Source organism: Stomoxys calcitrans, chromosome 5, assembly GCF_963082655.1.
Source record: "Stomoxys calcitrans chromosome 5, idStoCalc2.1, whole genome shotgun sequence".
NCBI lineage: Eukaryota > Metazoa > Arthropoda > Insecta > Diptera > Muscidae > Stomoxys > Stomoxys calcitrans.
The window spans coordinates 129,393,980-129,412,097 of record NC_081556.1 but is presented as its reverse complement, the minus strand read 5'-3'; the positions used below and the strand labels follow the sequence as shown (position 1 = coordinate 129,412,097).

General features: G+C 39.3%; 1 protein-coding gene across 5 annotated transcripts in view; it reads right to left on the bottom strand.

Moving 5' to 3' along the window:
- Positions 1 to 4,776: 4,776 nt before the first annotated feature.
- Positions 4,777 to 18,118, bottom strand: part of LOC106080979 (ATP-citrate synthase) — a 30,947-nt gene continuing 17,605 nt past the window's right edge. For 3 of the 5 annotated variants that reach the window (XM_059370619.1, XM_013242629.2, XM_059370620.1), the window contains exons 3-9: positions 17,888 to 18,073; positions 17,336 to 17,785; positions 16,693 to 17,275; positions 13,129 to 13,324; positions 6,177 to 7,410; positions 5,759 to 6,099; positions 4,777 to 5,694 (exon numbers count right to left, since the gene is read on the bottom strand). In XM_059370619.1, the coding sequence (XP_059226602.1) occupies positions 5,526 to 5,694; positions 5,759 to 6,099; positions 6,177 to 7,410; positions 13,129 to 13,324; positions 16,693 to 17,275; positions 17,336 to 17,785; positions 17,888 to 18,073 (3,159 nt within the window). In that variant the 3' untranslated portion in view covers positions 4,777 to 5,525. The remainder of the gene's footprint in view (positions 5,695 to 5,758; positions 6,100 to 6,176; positions 7,411 to 13,128; positions 13,325 to 16,692; positions 17,276 to 17,335; positions 17,786 to 17,887; positions 18,074 to 18,118) is intronic. The other 2 variants (XM_059370621.1, XM_059370622.1) reach the window with 2 other exon arrangements.

Here is an 18,118-nt window from a genome sequence, read left to right as displayed (position 1 = left end):
TTTCAACATTTTGTTTATTTTTTCACATTTTTATTTCTACATTTATTATTTTTACTTGTGGAATTACAAATATCTTAATTTTTTGGCTGCGGCAAAGCAAATAAAAACTAAAATGTTAAGAAAAGTGGAATTTCTACCACAAGATGCTTTTCTCCTGACATCAAATACAATATATAGCTGCTTGCCGCCCAGGCAAATTTACACAAGGTTAAGTTGCTAGACCAGCTGCAAGGCGGATTCAATAAGGTGGTCTCACGCGAGCAGCTGTTAACAGCCGGCCAGCTTTGACAGTATTAAGATGACAACTTTTTGTTTGCATTCTCTTTGTTGTTATCTTCTTTGGCAAAACGACAATCAGCTTGATGGCAAGATGGCGGATTGCACCATACGATTTGTGGTTGTTGTATAAATGAGACCACTTTTAATTGTTTCGCCATGGCCCAGATGAAGGAATTGTCTATCCAATCCCACTAGAACTTAAAATATTTTGTTTTAATTTTAAAGGTTTTCACACTTTGCGTCTTTTTTACATTTTTCTTGTTTTAATTTATAATTTAAATGTTAACAGCGGGCCGGGTTTGGCGCTATTAAGATGCCAGATTTTTGTGGTAATCTTCTTTCTCGCATATTCTCTGCACACAAATTTGTTTGCGTGCGTTGGGAAAAAGCCGATCAGCTTGATGACAAGATAGCGAATTGCGACATGTGAATTGTGGTTGTTGTACAAATGAGACAACCTTTAATTGTTTCGCCATGGTCATATACATAAAAAGTTGATAGATTTTGCAACGAGACTGCATCATTATATTTCCATTTTTTTTTAATTGTTTTTTATTTTATAAATTTTTTTTGGAAAAAATTCAATTTTTATTTTTGACATTATTCAGTGCTGTGTTTATTTAGCATAATTTATGCATTTATTTGAGCTCACAGGAATGACTCGTATTTGTGGCAAACGAGTGGTTTTGCCCTTATAAATTGTAAAGGAAAACGAGTCGTTTTCAGGACAATCAACCCCGGTCCCATCGCTCTTTAAATCCGGATTTAATGGCTCGACCATCTGTTTTTCCGGTATAAAATCAGCTGACGAAGCTGATCTTCCCATCTTAACAAATTCAAAGGAACGGTGTTGGTTTCATCGTAGCTTTCCGATGAGAATGATTCCATCAAAACCCTTAAGAAACCGAAAATTGCTCTTTTCTTGATGTCTGGGAGGATACAATGATTTAATTTTTCAAGATTTTCCAAGTAATTCCACAAATTTTGCACTTACCTTCTAATATAAAAAATTAAAATTTCATTTATCGAGTTTTCTGTACCTAAACTCTAGCTGCGGCCATGAATCTTCATTAAAAGTAAATAAAAATGAAACAAACTTAATAATTACCAATAAACATTTATATATTTTACTTACCTCTGACTTTTTGATCCATTTTGCCGTTGAAAATTGCAAATTTTGCCCATGAACATTCCACTAAGAAACAGGGGCAAACTTCTCACATATCTATGAGTGCAGTCTGATTTCAAGCTCAATGATAGGGGGCCTCCTTTTTATAGCCGAGTCCGAACGGCGTGCCGCAGTGCGATACCTTTTTGGAGAGAAGTTGTACATCGTATAGTACCTCACAAATGTTGCCAGCATTAGGAGGGGAAAACCACCGCCGAACATTTTTTCTGATGGTCTCGCCAGGATTCGAACCCAGGCGTTCAGCGTCATAGGCGGACATGATAACCTCTGCGCTACGGTGGCCTCCTCCATTTTGCTTTTGTATTTTCTTGTAAAGGCTGCTTTCATAAAACAGATGACCTTTACAAAACATCTGTTCAAAGTTGCAAATTTCTGCTGGCAAAAAAGTCCCAGTAGAAATTTGCAGGCTCTCTATTTTCTAACTGTCAAAATTTACCATCGCCCTCTTTCTTCTGCTGGCAAATAAAGTACGCGAACGACTTCCAGTAAAAATTTGTCCAAATTTGAACTGACTGAAATTTGACTGATACCATGACCTCATTGGGCTTTATAATTGATTCTGATATTGTATTTTCCTTGCACATTGCAAATATCTGCTCCAAACTAAACTTTATACTTAAAAAGCTCTACAATTTGAATGTTATTTTACCCACACAAATAAAATATATGCTGGCTCATTCGTTGCTGATGCCTCATATATTGTATGGTACTGAGGTATATTCCGGATCCAATAGGCCTTATCTGCTTAGGCTTCAAAAGTGTTTTCATAGCATGCTACGGTTTGTTAACGGTCGTCGTTGTAGACGAGACTACGAATACTTTGCGAAACAATTACTTGGATGTTTCTTTGAGCACTTTCTTCAATATCCTTGAGCCCAGTCACCATCTTCTTTCAATCATGTTGTATTTGAAAGATCATTTATAATACGCTTGTCAAGGCTATGGAATACCTTTCCTGCTAGGCTTTAAAACTTCCCAGTATATCAACAAACTTTCAAGTCTAAGCTTATCCAACATTTCTTATAGGCCACACAATTGAATTCGTTTTCATCACTGATGATATCTCACATTTGCTGCTTTTTCTTGGTGTTTGAACGAATAATAATTTTTTTTTACATTCACTAAATTTGTTAGTTATTTATTTTGGTGATAGTATTATAATAGATTTTAATATTGATTTTTGTATTATCGAAACTTGAAAATTTTCAAATCTATCAATGTAAAGCCCGGTTGGGCGATGTTTGATTAATAATGAATGAACGGTATTAATCTTCGAGCAAAAACTCGCTCGACAGCGAATGCGTGAATTAGGCCCCTGGCGTAGCATAGATTATGAATGGCCGGGCAATTATCTGTATCAGCACACAAGGTTTTGCCGGCAAGCAACCTGAGCACCTTTCTTTCTTCTTTTGACATTGTCACAGATTGCAGTATGTTCGGAGGACCTGAAAAGGCTGTCAAATGTGACCAGTGTAACGACAGGTTTCCCCTCGCGGGGGTTAGGGTTCGTCACAGAAATTTATATTTGCAGCTACCGGAGTAGAGAAAGACAGTTATGTATTATGTATTTGGGTTCACAATCTGTTTTATTGAGGTTAGAGATAGAGTGACGTAAGGAGTAATAATGGATACGGAAGTTGCCTGTAGATTTGGCGCAGGCGGAGCGGTGAGGAAGCGGCCATCACGGAACTCTCCAGAAGGCCCTCTCTGGCAGACGTGGCCTGGTCCGGCAGTTCGTCTGGTCAGGTCTACAATGGTCGCGGCTGCCTCAATGGTGCCGGCAGGAGCGGATGGATGGCGGGCGTGACGAGGAAACTCAAGAGCACGGCGGGGTCCCTGCTAAGTATAAATTTTAGGGTGCTTACGGGCACGTCACCATGTAAGAAGATTCGAAACACGGGTAGAATCACAGTTTACGTTGTCTACGGGTACGCCACCACGCAAGAAGGCTCGGAGACCCGCGAAGAATCTAAGTTTATGTTGCTTATAGGTACGCAACCACGTAAGTCGGCGAAACGAGAAGAATCAACGTTTACCCTTCCAAAGGGGAATGGACCACGTAAGAAGACTCGGAGACACGGGTCGAATCAAAGTTACGTCGCTTACGGGCACGCCACCACGTAAGAAAGCTCGGAGATGCGAGAAGAATCTTAGTTACGTCGCTTACGGGTACGCCACCACGTAAGAAAGCTCGGAGGCGCGAGAAGAATAAAAGTTACGTCGCTTGCGGGTATACCACCACGTAAGAAGGGTCGGAGATACGAGAAGAATCAAAGTTACCTCGCTTACAGGTACGCCACCACGAAAGAAGGCTCGGAGACTCAAGAATTAAAGTTACGTCGCTTACGGAAACGTCGCCACGTAAGAAGGCTCGGAGACACGAAAGATTACGTTGCTTACGGGCACGCCACCACGTAAGAAGGATCGAAAACACGAGGAAAATGAAAGTTGGCACTGTCACTGTTCACTTTCCACTTTTTTCACTGGTTGGGTATACTCACTTGCTTCCTGTGGGCTTGATGTTTTTTTTACCGCCTGACCTGCGTTCAACCACCAGCTGTTACTTCACCGACTGATCCCGTTTCGTCACATTCATCACCTTTTATAACCAGCCAATTCACCACGGCAGCAACTTCAACTCGCTCTGCTGGCATGGCCTTGTTAGCATGTCTGTCTGCCCGTGTGCCGCTGTTTGTCGCCCAACGTTTTGTTGTTTACGAACTACATAACTCCGCGACACTCACATGTGTATGCATTGGCTATGATAATCACAGCCACTTGCTATGATGTTTGTTGCTACTCGCATACAACATTTATGATTGTTGCTGTCGCCAAAGGTATGTTGTTTACGAACTAATATCCAAAAGTTGGAACCAACTCCGCGACACTCAATGTGTATGCATTTGCTATGATCATCACAGCCACTTCTTATGATGTTTGTTGCTAACATCGTACGGTATCTTGTTTTCGAACTATTTTCAAAAGTTGTAACCTGTCATGAGGTAGGGCATTTAAGTTGGAATATGACAAGGGTCGATGACTAAGGCCGAGAAATATGAATTCAGTTTAATACATTTTGTACTAAGTTATTTAATATATGGTTAATATAACGAAACAAAATAATTCAATGGCAAAAATAAACAAAACAAAGGACTTCATTGGGGTTTAACGCTTGTGGTGATTGTGTGGCCAGAAACGAGCGTCACGCCTTCTGGACCGCATCGACTTTCACATCCAACTTCTGACGTTCCTGCACTGCCCATGGAGTAAATTTCCCTCCCTCACTACCATTTTCCGATACATACATATATTGTGTAAGCTTTGCTTCTCTAGCATTTTGCTGCAATAGACATAGATTTGTGTTTTGAATTTATTGAACATTTGTGCATTTGATCTATTATATAATAATTTTTTGCAAGTCAACAATTACATTCATTTAGTTTTATTTTTGTTTTAAAAATATGTAGTACTTTAAATTTCGAGTGCACTTTTGAAACATTTAATGTGGTGTATAGAAACTAATAAAATAATTATATGGTTTTGTTTTGCTTTCTTTTTATATAGAATAGTACGATAAATTCTCTTTAATATCAATACATTTATTTGTTTTGGGTACATAATACACATTTATTTGTGTAATATGTTGTCAATATATTTGTTGTTGTTGTGTAAACGTTGATCATCAAACAATTAAGTATCTTCCTATTAATCATCAAAACAAATAGGATATTAAAAAAAAGAGTTTCTTTTAAAGATATATATATATATATATAAATAACCGATTTGACAAAATTAAATTACGTACAAGCGAAAAAGATTTTAAATGCCATGGCTAAGTATAAAAAATAATAATTTTTAGAGAAATGAAATTTTACACAAAATAAGGAATGAAAAGAGTAAGTAGTAGAAGTAGTATGTGACATGTTTGTGGTATTACACATTTCCTAGCAATGAGTTGAGACATGAGAAGGGGATAACATTGGAGAATTCTGTTGGTTTGTGATGTGTCGAAGCTTATGATGATAATAAAGTATCCTTATGACACACCGCATATTGCTTAATTAAATTGTTCTGGCATTACGTAGGAGATATCATCCCAAGGATGGCGATAAAGGCCTTGTTTCAAACGTTTCTGATCCATGAAGTGGCCAATGAAACCTATACTACGTCCCAGCACGAATAACGAATTTATGGCTCCAATATTTATATACTCCTGAGCTTCCTCGCTGTAACAAAAAAAAGGGATTAGCATATTCCAAATTTTTATGTTATACCTTGTAAATGTCTTACCTGGTAAATGATCCGCAATTGCGCAGCATATCCACAAATGATGTGGCTATAACACCATCAACATTCAAAATTAAATTGGGCTTTTTGCTTGTGGTTATTTTTTCCACTTCTAAGGCATATTTCAGTAGTGGACATGAAGGGAAGTTGTCTATGACAAATTCTTTGATGATTTTCACACGCACATCGGGATTATTTATGGATTTGACACGATGACCAATGCCCATAATCAACTGACCATTCTTACGCATTTGATTAACGAAATCCATGGGATGCAGATTAGAATCATATGCTTCGGAGAACTGGCGGGCAGCCCCATCTAAGGCACCACCAAAACGGTCACCCTACAAGAAGAAAGGTATAAACAAAAACCAAGTTAATGCCAACATAACACTATATTATCAAAATTTATGCAACTTACAATTGTCAACAAGCCACTGACCACCGACGAAACTAAATCTTTGCCAGCACGAGCACACACAATTGTATTGTGGGCGCCTGACACCGCTGGCCCATGATCAGCGGTAACCATGAGACACATTTCAAAGAATTTACAAACGTATGGAGGCAGGCAACGCTGGAACCACAGCAATGAAATAACACCGCCAATACCCACATCTTTGTTCAGCACTTCACTAATTGGCATGCCAGCATAAATCAACTCTTGGCCTCTTTCATCACAAATGGAAGTCATGAAACTGGCTGGTTTGCGAATAAGACCCAATTCACGGGCCCAAGCGTAATCCATGGGTACGGTTGGAGGTGGCACTTCCTCACATGGCTTAATGCGACCCGTTTTTACTAACTCAGCATACACATGTTGTACCAAATCTCCCAAGGAATCAAACGAATCTGGAACATATGCACCGGCTTCACGTAGAGCCTTATTTTTGGCTGTGGCCGTTTCCCGATCCGAATTTGCACATGAACCAGCATGACCAAATTGTACCTCCGATGTAAACATGGAAGCGCAGGTACCAATACACCAAGCCACCAAAGGTTTGTTAATACGGCCATCCTTAAGTGCCGCACAAACTTCATATTCCTCAGTCCCACCTACTTCTCCCAATAGAACTAAAAGTTTGGCATCAGGATCAGCTTGGTAACGCATAATGTGATCCATGAAAGTGGTACCAGGATAACGATCCCCACCAATGGCTATACCCTCCAACACACCATCGGTAGCCTTAGAGATGATATTGTTCAACTCATTGGACATACCACCAGATCTTGAGACATAAGCGACACTACCAGGTCTGTAGAGTTTTGAGTGAAGAATATTGTCCAACATACCACCAGTGTTACCGATTTTGAAACATCCTGGCTTCACACCACCCACCGTGGCAGGACCAATAATAGCTACACCCTTCTTGTTGGCTGCCAATATCATTTTACGGGTCATATTTTCGGGTATACCTTCGGCAATAATGGCCACGGTACGAATCTGAGGGAACTCCAATACTTCCAGTGTAGATTCATAAGCGGAACGCAAAGAAGCAAAATTAACCATAACATCGACTTCTTTGTGTTTAGTAATGGCATCTGACATCTTCTTGTAGACAGGAATTAAGATTTCCGTATGGCCCCAGTAGAATTTTTGCTTGTGGTCACCAGTGAAGGGATAGACCATGGCAACAACAGATGGTTCATCTCGTCTATGCAAAAAAGGTACAAAGAGAAAAACAATTCAATCATTTATTGTTGTATATAAGAAAACAAATTGACTGGTTCAAAGGCAAATGTTTCAGAATATGCTTTATGTTCGTTATTAGAATTGCTACTTTACTGCAAGGTGTCGGCAAGAAACAAACTACAAATTTTCTATTTGATTTAACTCAAGCGAACCTAAGTGGATTGTGTGGATGGAATTCTTGAAGCATTGTGACTCAGGTACCGCCAACCGCTGCTCTTGTATGTTGTTGTTTGTTATTTTTTATTTTAGGATAGGGGTATATTCATTTAGTCATTCCGTTTGAAACACATCGAAATATCAATTTGCGACCCTAAAAAGTATTGGGTTGCCCAAAAAGTAATTGCGGATTTTTTAAAAGAAAGTAAATGCATTTTTAATAAAACTTAGAATGAACTTTAATCAAATATACTTTTTTTGCACTTTTTTTCTAAAGCAAGCTAAAGTAACAGCTGATAACTGACAGAAGAAAGAATGCAATTACAGAGTCACAAGCTGTGAAAAAATTTGTCAACGCCGACTATATGAAAAATCCGCAATTACTTTTTGGGCAACCCAATATATATATTTCGGATCGCCGTAAACTAAGACGATCTAACGATGTCCGTGTGTCTGTCCGTCCGTCTGTTGTAATCACTCTACAGATGCGTCTTTTTGATGCACGCTAGTTAAGTTCTTGAACGGACCAAATCGGACCATATTTGGATATAGCTGCTATATAGACCGATCTACCGATAAAGGGTCTAATGCCCTTAAATGCTTTATTTTTTATCCGATTTCGCTGAAATTCTTAACAGTGAGTAGTTTAAGGCTTCCCATAAATTTTTGATATCTTCCAGGGGTTCAATCAACAAAAATCTTTGTTTTAAAATAGAAACAGAAAAACAATGCGTTCATGTTTGGTCATTTGCGATCGAAATTTTAAATCTTTCAATAAAAATTGACCATAACTTTGATTCCTACGGCAATGGCACATCCAAACACATTGGCCATCCTGCTAAATATCCTCTTTTTTTGAACTCGACGATGTGTTAGTGACACAAAATCAAAGAAATGTTCAAGGCAGTTCAAGGATACCTACACCTAGAGAAAGTAGTCTACTGATATCAACACTGTCTGCTGATATTAAAATAAAAATTTTAAGCTTTTAAATGAAACCATAAAAGAAATTTAACTTCTAAATATCTATTTTAACTTCTAAACATCTATTAAGTCACCCTCGAATACCGGAAGTAGGGATGACAGGACCTAAGTCACTGTTGGCGACTGCGACTGACCCAAAGTTAATGTGCCAGGTTATTCAACAGTCAATTTATTGAACATCCCGAGAATGACAAGGTAAAAAGGAAAGCCACCCGTCGTATATGTGTTCTCTGAGCTGATGGAAAGCCATTACAATTTACCGGGGAGGAAGTTATGTATGTCATGCGTGGCGCCATCATCCAACGCGCGCCCCGACGGTGTCTCTACACTGATACTGAAAAGTCTGCATTTGCCTGAAGTGGAGTATTTAGCTGTCCTAAACCTATCTTTAAACACTCTGCTACTACCCGTTCCATGCCAAACTATTTGAAGACATAGCCAACACGTCCCTCCAGCCAGGCCTAAAATGCTGCGACACGAATATATAGTCGTCAGTAATTTGTGAAATGTAGAGATAAGAAATGGAAACAGGAAGTCCCCCAAGGCGGGATGATATCTCCTGCATTGTTCAACCTCTAACTATCCTCTATTCCCGCCCCTTCAGATGGCATTGAGATCGTATCTTATCAGGGCGATTGTTCGATATTGGCATCGGTCCCTATCCCCATTGATAGCATTTGCAATAGGTTCAAGGTCTACCTGACTGTAACTTATTGTGCTACAAGAGATTTGCAGAGATCTACAAAATCTTCAGCTCCATTGTTTCCTACATACACGCATGAGGTCATAGATGAGTTGAATGTGAAAGTCGATGGAGTCATGTTTCCGCCAGTGTGTTCTCGTCAACTATGTGACACAAAAATGCAAATTTTGCCCATGAACATTCCACTAAGGAACAGGGGCAAACTTCTCACATATCAATGAGTGCAATCCGATTTAAGTTTTAAGCTCAATGATGAGGGGCCTTCTTTTTATAGCCGAATCCGAACGGCGTGACGTAGTGCGACACCTCTTTGGAGAGAAGTTTTCATGGCATAGTACCTCAACTATGTGACACGCAGTGGAATAATATCCAGATTTGTCAGAATGCCGCTCTTCGAACTGTGACTGGCTGTCTCCTCAGTTCTCTGGTGGACCACCTTCATCAGGAGATAAATATCCTATCCGTGTGAAAACATTACTACATGTTGCCTAAGCAGGGACCATTCCAATTATCATCTTGTGGATAGGCATCCATTGCCCAGAAGCCTTTAGGTGGATCTATATGGTTTAGACATTCATGAAGACACTGTAGCAGATGCGGTAAATAGCTACCGGGTGAATGTGGTCCTCGTGAATATTCGGCAGAATGAGGCAGATGAAAGATAGAACACAACATTCTGCTGCAACAAAAACTCAGAATCGTCTACGACTCTTGGAAGAAGAAAATTCGCGTAAAAATTCACAATCGAAAATGTTTGCTTGGCATGTAACGGCATTACAAAAAACGACATATAAAAGCAATCATCAGCAGTAGCTCTTGTTGAATGTATGAAACATGTATGAAAACAACATAAGCTAACGAGAAAATACCGTTCTGGGTGATGATACGCCCCTCATAACCCCTAATGAAGTTAATCTACCTCCGTAAACCTTATCCAATAGAAACCTTAATTTCTATTGGATAAGGACTAATGCTAGATGCGTGTACCGTTTGTGAACAGAGACCACAAAATACACTGCTCCTGTATACCTACCTAACCAAATAAACTCGACTTACAAACAAAAGCCTCCTGGAAGCTTTTCTACGAACAGGTCGATAGCGTTAATAAACTGAAAACTGAAACTTTAGTAGACGATATGGGAGTGAGAGCAGAGACAACAAAGGACATGTTGAGGCTTTTGATGAAAACCCATTTTCCACAGGATACGACGGGACTCACGGAGTCACCGGAATCTTGGAATCTTGGTTCGCTCAGAAACCCATGTCCAAACTGAAACTTTAGTAGACGATATGGGAGTGAGAGCAGAGACAACAAAGGACATGTTGAGGCTTTTGATGAAAACCTATTTTCCACAGGATACGACGGGACTCACGGAGACACCGAAATCTTGGAATAATGACGTTGATCGAAGGTTTATAATTAAGGAATCCTTGAGGAGCTTCAAACCATTTAAGTCACCCGGACCTGATGGAACATTTCCGGCGTTACTGCAGAAAGAGGCAGACTATCTAGCGCCTCATCTGAACAATATTTTCACAGCGTGTCTAGAACATGCATATACTTCAAAAAACCTGGCAGGTGGTAAGGGTGGTATTTATACCCAATCACGGCAAGGAAAATTATGCGACATTAAAGGCCTACAGACCCATAAGCCTTACATCCTTTCTACTCAAAACCATGGAACGTATTGTGGACACCAGGACAAAGAGCAGGACATCCAGCGAACTGCTCAAATACAAACAGCATGCCTATGTCAAGGGAAGGTCGGTTGAGATTGCCTGGATAAACCATATGCTAATGAACAGGTGGATAAATTGTGTGTCCCATGACATAAATGTAAGGGAGACAGTTGCATAAGGCATGCCACAGGGGGGGATTTTATCGCCACTCCTATGGGTGACCACTATAAATGACCTATTACGGATGCTGGCTCAGGAGGGATTTGAACCTGTCTGCTACGCAGACTATGTTATAAAACATCTAAGGGGTAAGGATCCGAACGAGCTATGCAGAAGGGCCGAAAGGGTCTTACATATGGCATATGGCTGGGCTAGACCCAGAGGTCTTAATGTTAACCCAGAGAATACTGAAATATGTCTGTTCACGAGGAAGACGAAGGGTGGCCAATTTAACTCACCACGTTTCCTCAATAAGACGATTTCAATATCTGACAAGTTCAAATACTTAGGAGTGATCTTGGACAGGAAACTGAACTGGAAGTGTCACATTCAGGAGCGTACTGAGAAGGCTCACAGATTTTGGGCACTATGTAGAGGGGCCGTAGTCTCAAAATGGGGCCTGAATCCGACGATAGTCCACTGGCTCTACAGGAGCGTGATTAGAGCAATACTTACTTACGCCTCAGTAGTTTGGTGGACTGCTATGGAGAAAAAGTGCAACATAAGGGCCATACAACAGGTTCAGAGAACATGTTGTGTTGGCATAGGCGGAGCGATGAGGACCACGCCCACTAGGGCACTGGAGACTTTTCTAGATATCAGACCCATTAACACACACATTAGGTGTAAGGCAGCCACTCCGGCTTTAAGACTTAAGGCGATGAGAGAATGGATTGAGGATGGGAGCAGCTCATACCATCGTCATACTGAGGCGACGATAGGACACCTGGAAGGAAGGGAAGAGGTTTCCGATCGGATACCTGAGAAGAACCTTGAAGTCGAGTGCTAGGCACTGCCGCCATCGGCATAGTCTTGGATAGACGGAACCCTAGTATTACCATCTGGAAGATCATGTTACACGGATGGATCAAAGCTAGGGGTCTACATTGGGAACCCAGGTCCTAAAGGCGGAGATTCGGGCGATGATGGAATGCGTGAAGTGGTGTGGTGCTATCGCGTGGACTTCGAGTGTGAACATCTTTATCGACAGTAAAATTGCCATAAGGGCAATAACAACCAGGACGGTAAGGTCAAGAACAGTTTTGCAGTGTAAGAAGGAGATTAACGCCTTCTCTGAGGATGGCAAAATCCCCATCGTTTGGGTGCCGGGCCACAAGTGAGTAAGGGGAAATGAAAGGGCAGACGATTTGGCGGTAAAGGCCAGAGGACTGCCATCAATAAACTTGGTTAACCCGAAGACTTTCGGGTCGACGCAGTCCGAGTTAGGGGAGTGGGCGAGTGGAACGGCGAAAATCCTATGGGGGAGAAGACGACCTCACTCATGTAAAATCGGTGCGGCAAGTGATAGCATGTGTAAGGCATGTGTTGAGATCATGAGATGTTGGAGCTTTTCCCATGTCATTGCCCGGCTTTCGCGGCTAAAATACACCAGTAATTAGGTGAGGACACAATACCAGACATAAACCAACTTAGGGGTATGGAAAACAATTAAGGATTTGGTAGGTAGCACTGAATTCCAAACATAAAATGTTCTTTTTCGGGGTTAATTTTTAGTTTTTAGAGCGCACAACAAGCCAGATTGCTAGCTTATAGTGGCTTGAGGCTGATTAATATCTGCATCCTCTTTTCAACCTAACCTACAAATAAATACCCCTGCTTCATTAACCCTCCAAGTTGCAGAGTTGCAACATCTAAATATTTAATAGAACCTAGCTAATAATATAAGAGAAGCCACCGTGGCGCAGAGGTTACAGAGTCCCCCTATGACAACGAACGCCCGGGTTCAAATCCCAAGAATATGAGAAAATATTCCAGGCATGGTTACCCACTCACTAATGCTGGGGACATTTGTGTGATATCCATCCAAGTAAAAATACGCTACGAAGCGTGTTACAAAAACTACTTTCAATCAACTGCCTAACAAAATTTTTCGAAAAACTGCAAAAACAAAACAAAATTTTTCAAATTTTCACTTACCTGCAAATGAAATCGAAATCCAACATAGATTGCACAGCTCTCTGTTGCATACCCCAGACAATGGCCTTGGTTTTGTTCGTAAAGAATTTGCGTGTTGTACTAACGGCACCATGGGCAGCAACATTATTGCTGAATTTCATATCATCTGCCGAGATAGGTGGTAGTTTAATCGATTGTTGGGGTGAACCTAAACCTTCTTTGATTTTGTTTTGATTTTATTCGATTCAAATTTTGGGGGTGCGGTGGTGTGTGTTTTGTGATTTATGATGGTTGTTTTTTTTTTATTATTATTTAGATTGGTTGTACCACACACAAAAATGAATGGTTTTGATTTTGATTTGTTCAATTTGATTGGATTTGATTTAAGGAAATAGAAATGTTCGCAGGCACACAGTAGAAGAATATTGGTAGTGGAGTAGTGGACGATCACGAGCAACGAGACACAGCGATTACAGGATATATTGTATACGGTAACGGACGTAGGAGATGATGGTGGTGTTGTGATTCAATCCGTCAAACGATAGTAGGGTGGTGGGGGAGGAACATACACAGTAATGGGAAAAAGGTGGTACCAAAATAATAAAATAAAAAATATCTCAAGAATAAAAACGCACAGTACACAATACAAAAACAAAACACAATTACAGATATGGATAATGGTTTCATAGCAATTGTAAACAAAATATATAAAGGATGTATGTGATACGCGAATTGCCGAGAGATGATGGATGAGCATGTATTGTAATACGGTTAGATTATAAAAATAGGCGGTTTTTCGTAATGTCATGGTATTGGATGAGACATTAAATTCAATTACATAAAACAAGAGATTATTATCGACCGCATTTTCACAAACGCACAAAAAATAGACGAAAAAGATGTAAAGTATTGTTACAATATGTTCTGTATAAAAATGTAGGTTTATTAGCATATTAATGTGTTAATTAAGTGAATGAAAAGATTTCATGTGTCGCAAATGAAACACAGTGTTAACTGGATTATTTGTAAAGGTTGTCATCGAATTCGAGAATCCGATAGTGGATAAGATTTTCCCCTTTCTTTTTATTCACATGATGATAATGATTAAAATAAGTTGTTGTAACCACATTTTCATGTGGATCCTCGTTAAACTACTGTAGAAGAGCAAGCTCGTTCCGGTCGGCGGCCATTGGTTATTCGATGGCGCTCATAACTCGCTTTGTCATGTGGTCTCAGTATTTGTGTAAGAGCCGGTGCCGTCCGGCCTCTCACTGAGACTCTCCGCTCGATACCGCTGGCAACATTTGTAAGGTACTATGCCATGCAAAACTTTTCTCCAAAGAAGTGTCGCACTGCGGCACGCCGTTCGGACTCGGCTATCATTGAGCATAAACTTTGAATTGGACTGCACTCATTGATATGTGAGAAGTTTGCCCCTGTTCCTTAGTGGAATGTTCATGGGCAAAATATGCCATAGTATACTTTCTTCTGCACACAGTTGTAAAGCTTCGAAATATTCATCTAAGATCTTAGAAAGTATGTATACGTGTAGTATGTTTAATCGTCATGACATTTTGAGTTCATCTAGCGATGTTCTCTGTTTGTATGTCGAAAACACAATAACTTTCGAACGAGTATATTTAGGCGCTCGAAATATTTAAATTAAATTTATGGGTGTTTAAAATTTAAATGGGTGAAATCGATCCATGTTTGGCTTATCGACTAGAGCGCACAATTCCAATACAATTTGGAAGATTTGACGTCCTAAGTTGTGTTATGACTTCCAACACCTATGCCAAGTATGATCTAAATTGGTCAATAACTTGATATAGTTCCCATATAATTCGATCTTTCAATTCACTTCTTTTTTTTTTTTTTTTTTTTTTTTTTTGGACTTTAATTGAAATGGCAGAGTACGACTCTATATGCCAGGTTGTACTTCCGAAGTTGGTGTCCCCACCAACTGTATATAAAAACACGTGTAATAAAATTACAGAATTAAAAACAATGTACAGTTATAACTGTACTGAGTATAACGATGACTATGCACCGAATCCCGAAGCGTCCACTTCAGACGAATTCTAAATGCAAAGTGAATTCACTTCTTATGTAGTGGATTATATCTTGCATAAATTGTATGTATGATATGCTATGAGTGCTAGAGCTGGCAAAACATCGATGGCACTATCGATATTTTATTTTTTGACTGAATACCAAACGATATTTATCCGATGGATACTATCGTAAAAGTTACATTTTTTTGCAAAAAACAAAAATCAGCAATCCGACAGTGAATGTATCCTTTAAGACACATTACGTCTATAGAGTGCGCAATTTTCATCCGATTAGACTAACATTTTGTACAATGATTTCTCTCATGGGTTCCAACTGACTTTATTAAACTTGGGTTTATTCGGTGTAACTTTATATTGCTTCTATATTAATCGATCTCCTGATTTTTGCTTCTCGTTTTCGTTTGAAATATATCGTAATATCGAAAATATTGAATGTTGCGATTATCGATAGTTTGCCAGTTTTAATGAGAGCTCCATATGTATGGTTTTTAAGCGAAAATGAGCAATATCGCTAATGGACAACAGAATGAACGATTTAGGAGTAAATTGATCAAATTGATAATATTCGACGAAAAAACTTTATACATTGTACTACTTAAATTCTTAAATTCTGCTATATGCGGTGTGGTCTATAAAGGCTCTATTACACGGTATGTAGGTATCTTGTGACACTCAAAAATCAGCGGTTTTTGTTGTTAGTCAAATGAAAGCAACCGCAAAATGAATTGTTTTCACAAGTTTATGATTTAACCGACTTTCTCACAACTGTACCAATTTTTACGTATACAAAATTTGATTTGCTCACATTTTTAGGTTATGTCATACAAAAATAACATACAGGTATGATAGCAAAAATGATAAATCGTATGTAAATAAATAATTTTGAAAAATAGTTTAAATAACATGTGAATACAAAAAGTGGCATGTCATAAAACAACTACATGCCGTGTAATAGCGGCTAAAGCAAAATATACTGTATATGTTTTTGTCTTATGACATGTCAAATATTGCACTAGTTGAAATAGCACACATAATGTGATACGAGCCAGTTGTACGTACCGAATTGACCCGATGAATTCTTTCTTGTTTTCCGATTACATTTGAATGTACATATCGATTATTCTTAAATAAATTTCGAACTGTTGTCGTTTCATGGACGCGTTTAGTCTTTGGTTAGAAGACTTTTCAACCATATTAGGTGTAATGGTTTTAGATCATAAAATGCTTGCTTGCTTTTCTACAATTGTCAACAAAAAAAGTTGTTGTATTGCACGCATATTTATTGATGGTGGTTTTAGTAGATATTAGTAGTGCATGCTGTAAAAACTATTTGACCATGTGTTATTAGAGATATAATTTCACTCCCTGATATATACATTTGTTATGTTACATATTTTTTTTTATTAAATATGGCCATGAAATCTTTTCTATCACCCCCAAATCATACATGTCATGTTCATAAACTGAAAACAAAAAATTTTCTATATATAGAGGGTACGCCTTGACTTACCATTGCCAGTATCTCCAGTTAGATTACGCAATTCAGGCTGGGCATTTTGGCCGCCTGGTAGTAAAAAGTTGGCTGTGGAAAATTCAGCATTCGCTGTTGTTGGAATGGGTCGCTTGCCCAAGGCCATGCCACAAATGGATGTCATATGAGTTTCGGGTCCAAAAACATGCAATGGGATGCCCAATGTACTGCCAAATTCGCGCATCTTGCGTAAGCCCTCTTGATAATTGGGACCAGCACGACGCACAAAAATGGAAACATTGTGCTCCACTAATTTTGGCTGGAATTCACGCAGGGCGGTAATGATGCCACGGAAAGTGGCAGCTACATTTGTGAAGTTTGCAATGCCACCTCCCGTGATCAATACCTTACCATCGGGATGTTTAGGCGAAGATGTCATCAGATTCAATATAGTTTTTGCATACTCATAGGTTTGTTGTTCCGAAGGAGCACCACTATATTCACCATAGTTGGCCAATTCGGCGGCTCCACCCAAATCACAAATTGTGTCGGAATAAATGACACTAGCACCGCCACCAGCGACCATAGTCCAAATTCTACCGTTGCGATTTAGAATGGTCAACTAAAAAACATAATGCCAAAAATAAAATTCGGTAAGTTTCAAACGGTTTATATGACTTACCTTAAGGGAAGCACCACTCTTTGCATCCAAATCGGCAATATATGCCTCTTCAGGATAGGCATCACGGCCAAATGGTGGTGGATAATCAATATCACCCCATTTTGGACGGCATATGAAATCAGCGGTTGAGTCCAGCTTAGCCGCCAAATCTAATATGTATAAATCCTTGTCGGTTACCACCAAGGGATTTATTTCCAAATATGTGAAGTACAAATCAACATAGGTCTTGTATAAGGCATACACAAATTTGGCAACGCGTTCTTTTTTAGCGGCGGGTACATGAGTTAGTAACTTGCTGTTGATGTCCGCCAAAGAAAGATCCGTATTGACGGGCACATCCAATTTCAAAGCCTTGGCATCAACATCGCCGATATCGACACCACCCTGATGATAGAAGAGTATGGTATCAGCGGTACGATGCGAGTAAATGCAAACATACATTTCTTCGGCCTATAAAAAACGAGAAAAAACAAATGCATATTAAATAAAAATTTTAAAATAGAATAAAAATAAGTTTCTTTTAATTGTTTTTAGCAGAATCTATTTACTCACGTCTGTGTGTGGCACAAAAGGTTCTATGATGAAATTTCTTAATTTTCCCACAGCATTGCCGATTTGTTGATCTTTGTTCATACGTTCGCTGATCCATTTTTTGACTTCCTCAAAGCTTTTTTTGACTCCAATTAATCCCAATTTTCCACGTCGCTTGATGAGCTGATCGGGCTTCACCACCAAAGGCTGCAAGAAAAAAATTAAAACATTTTAGTTTTTAATTAGCATTTG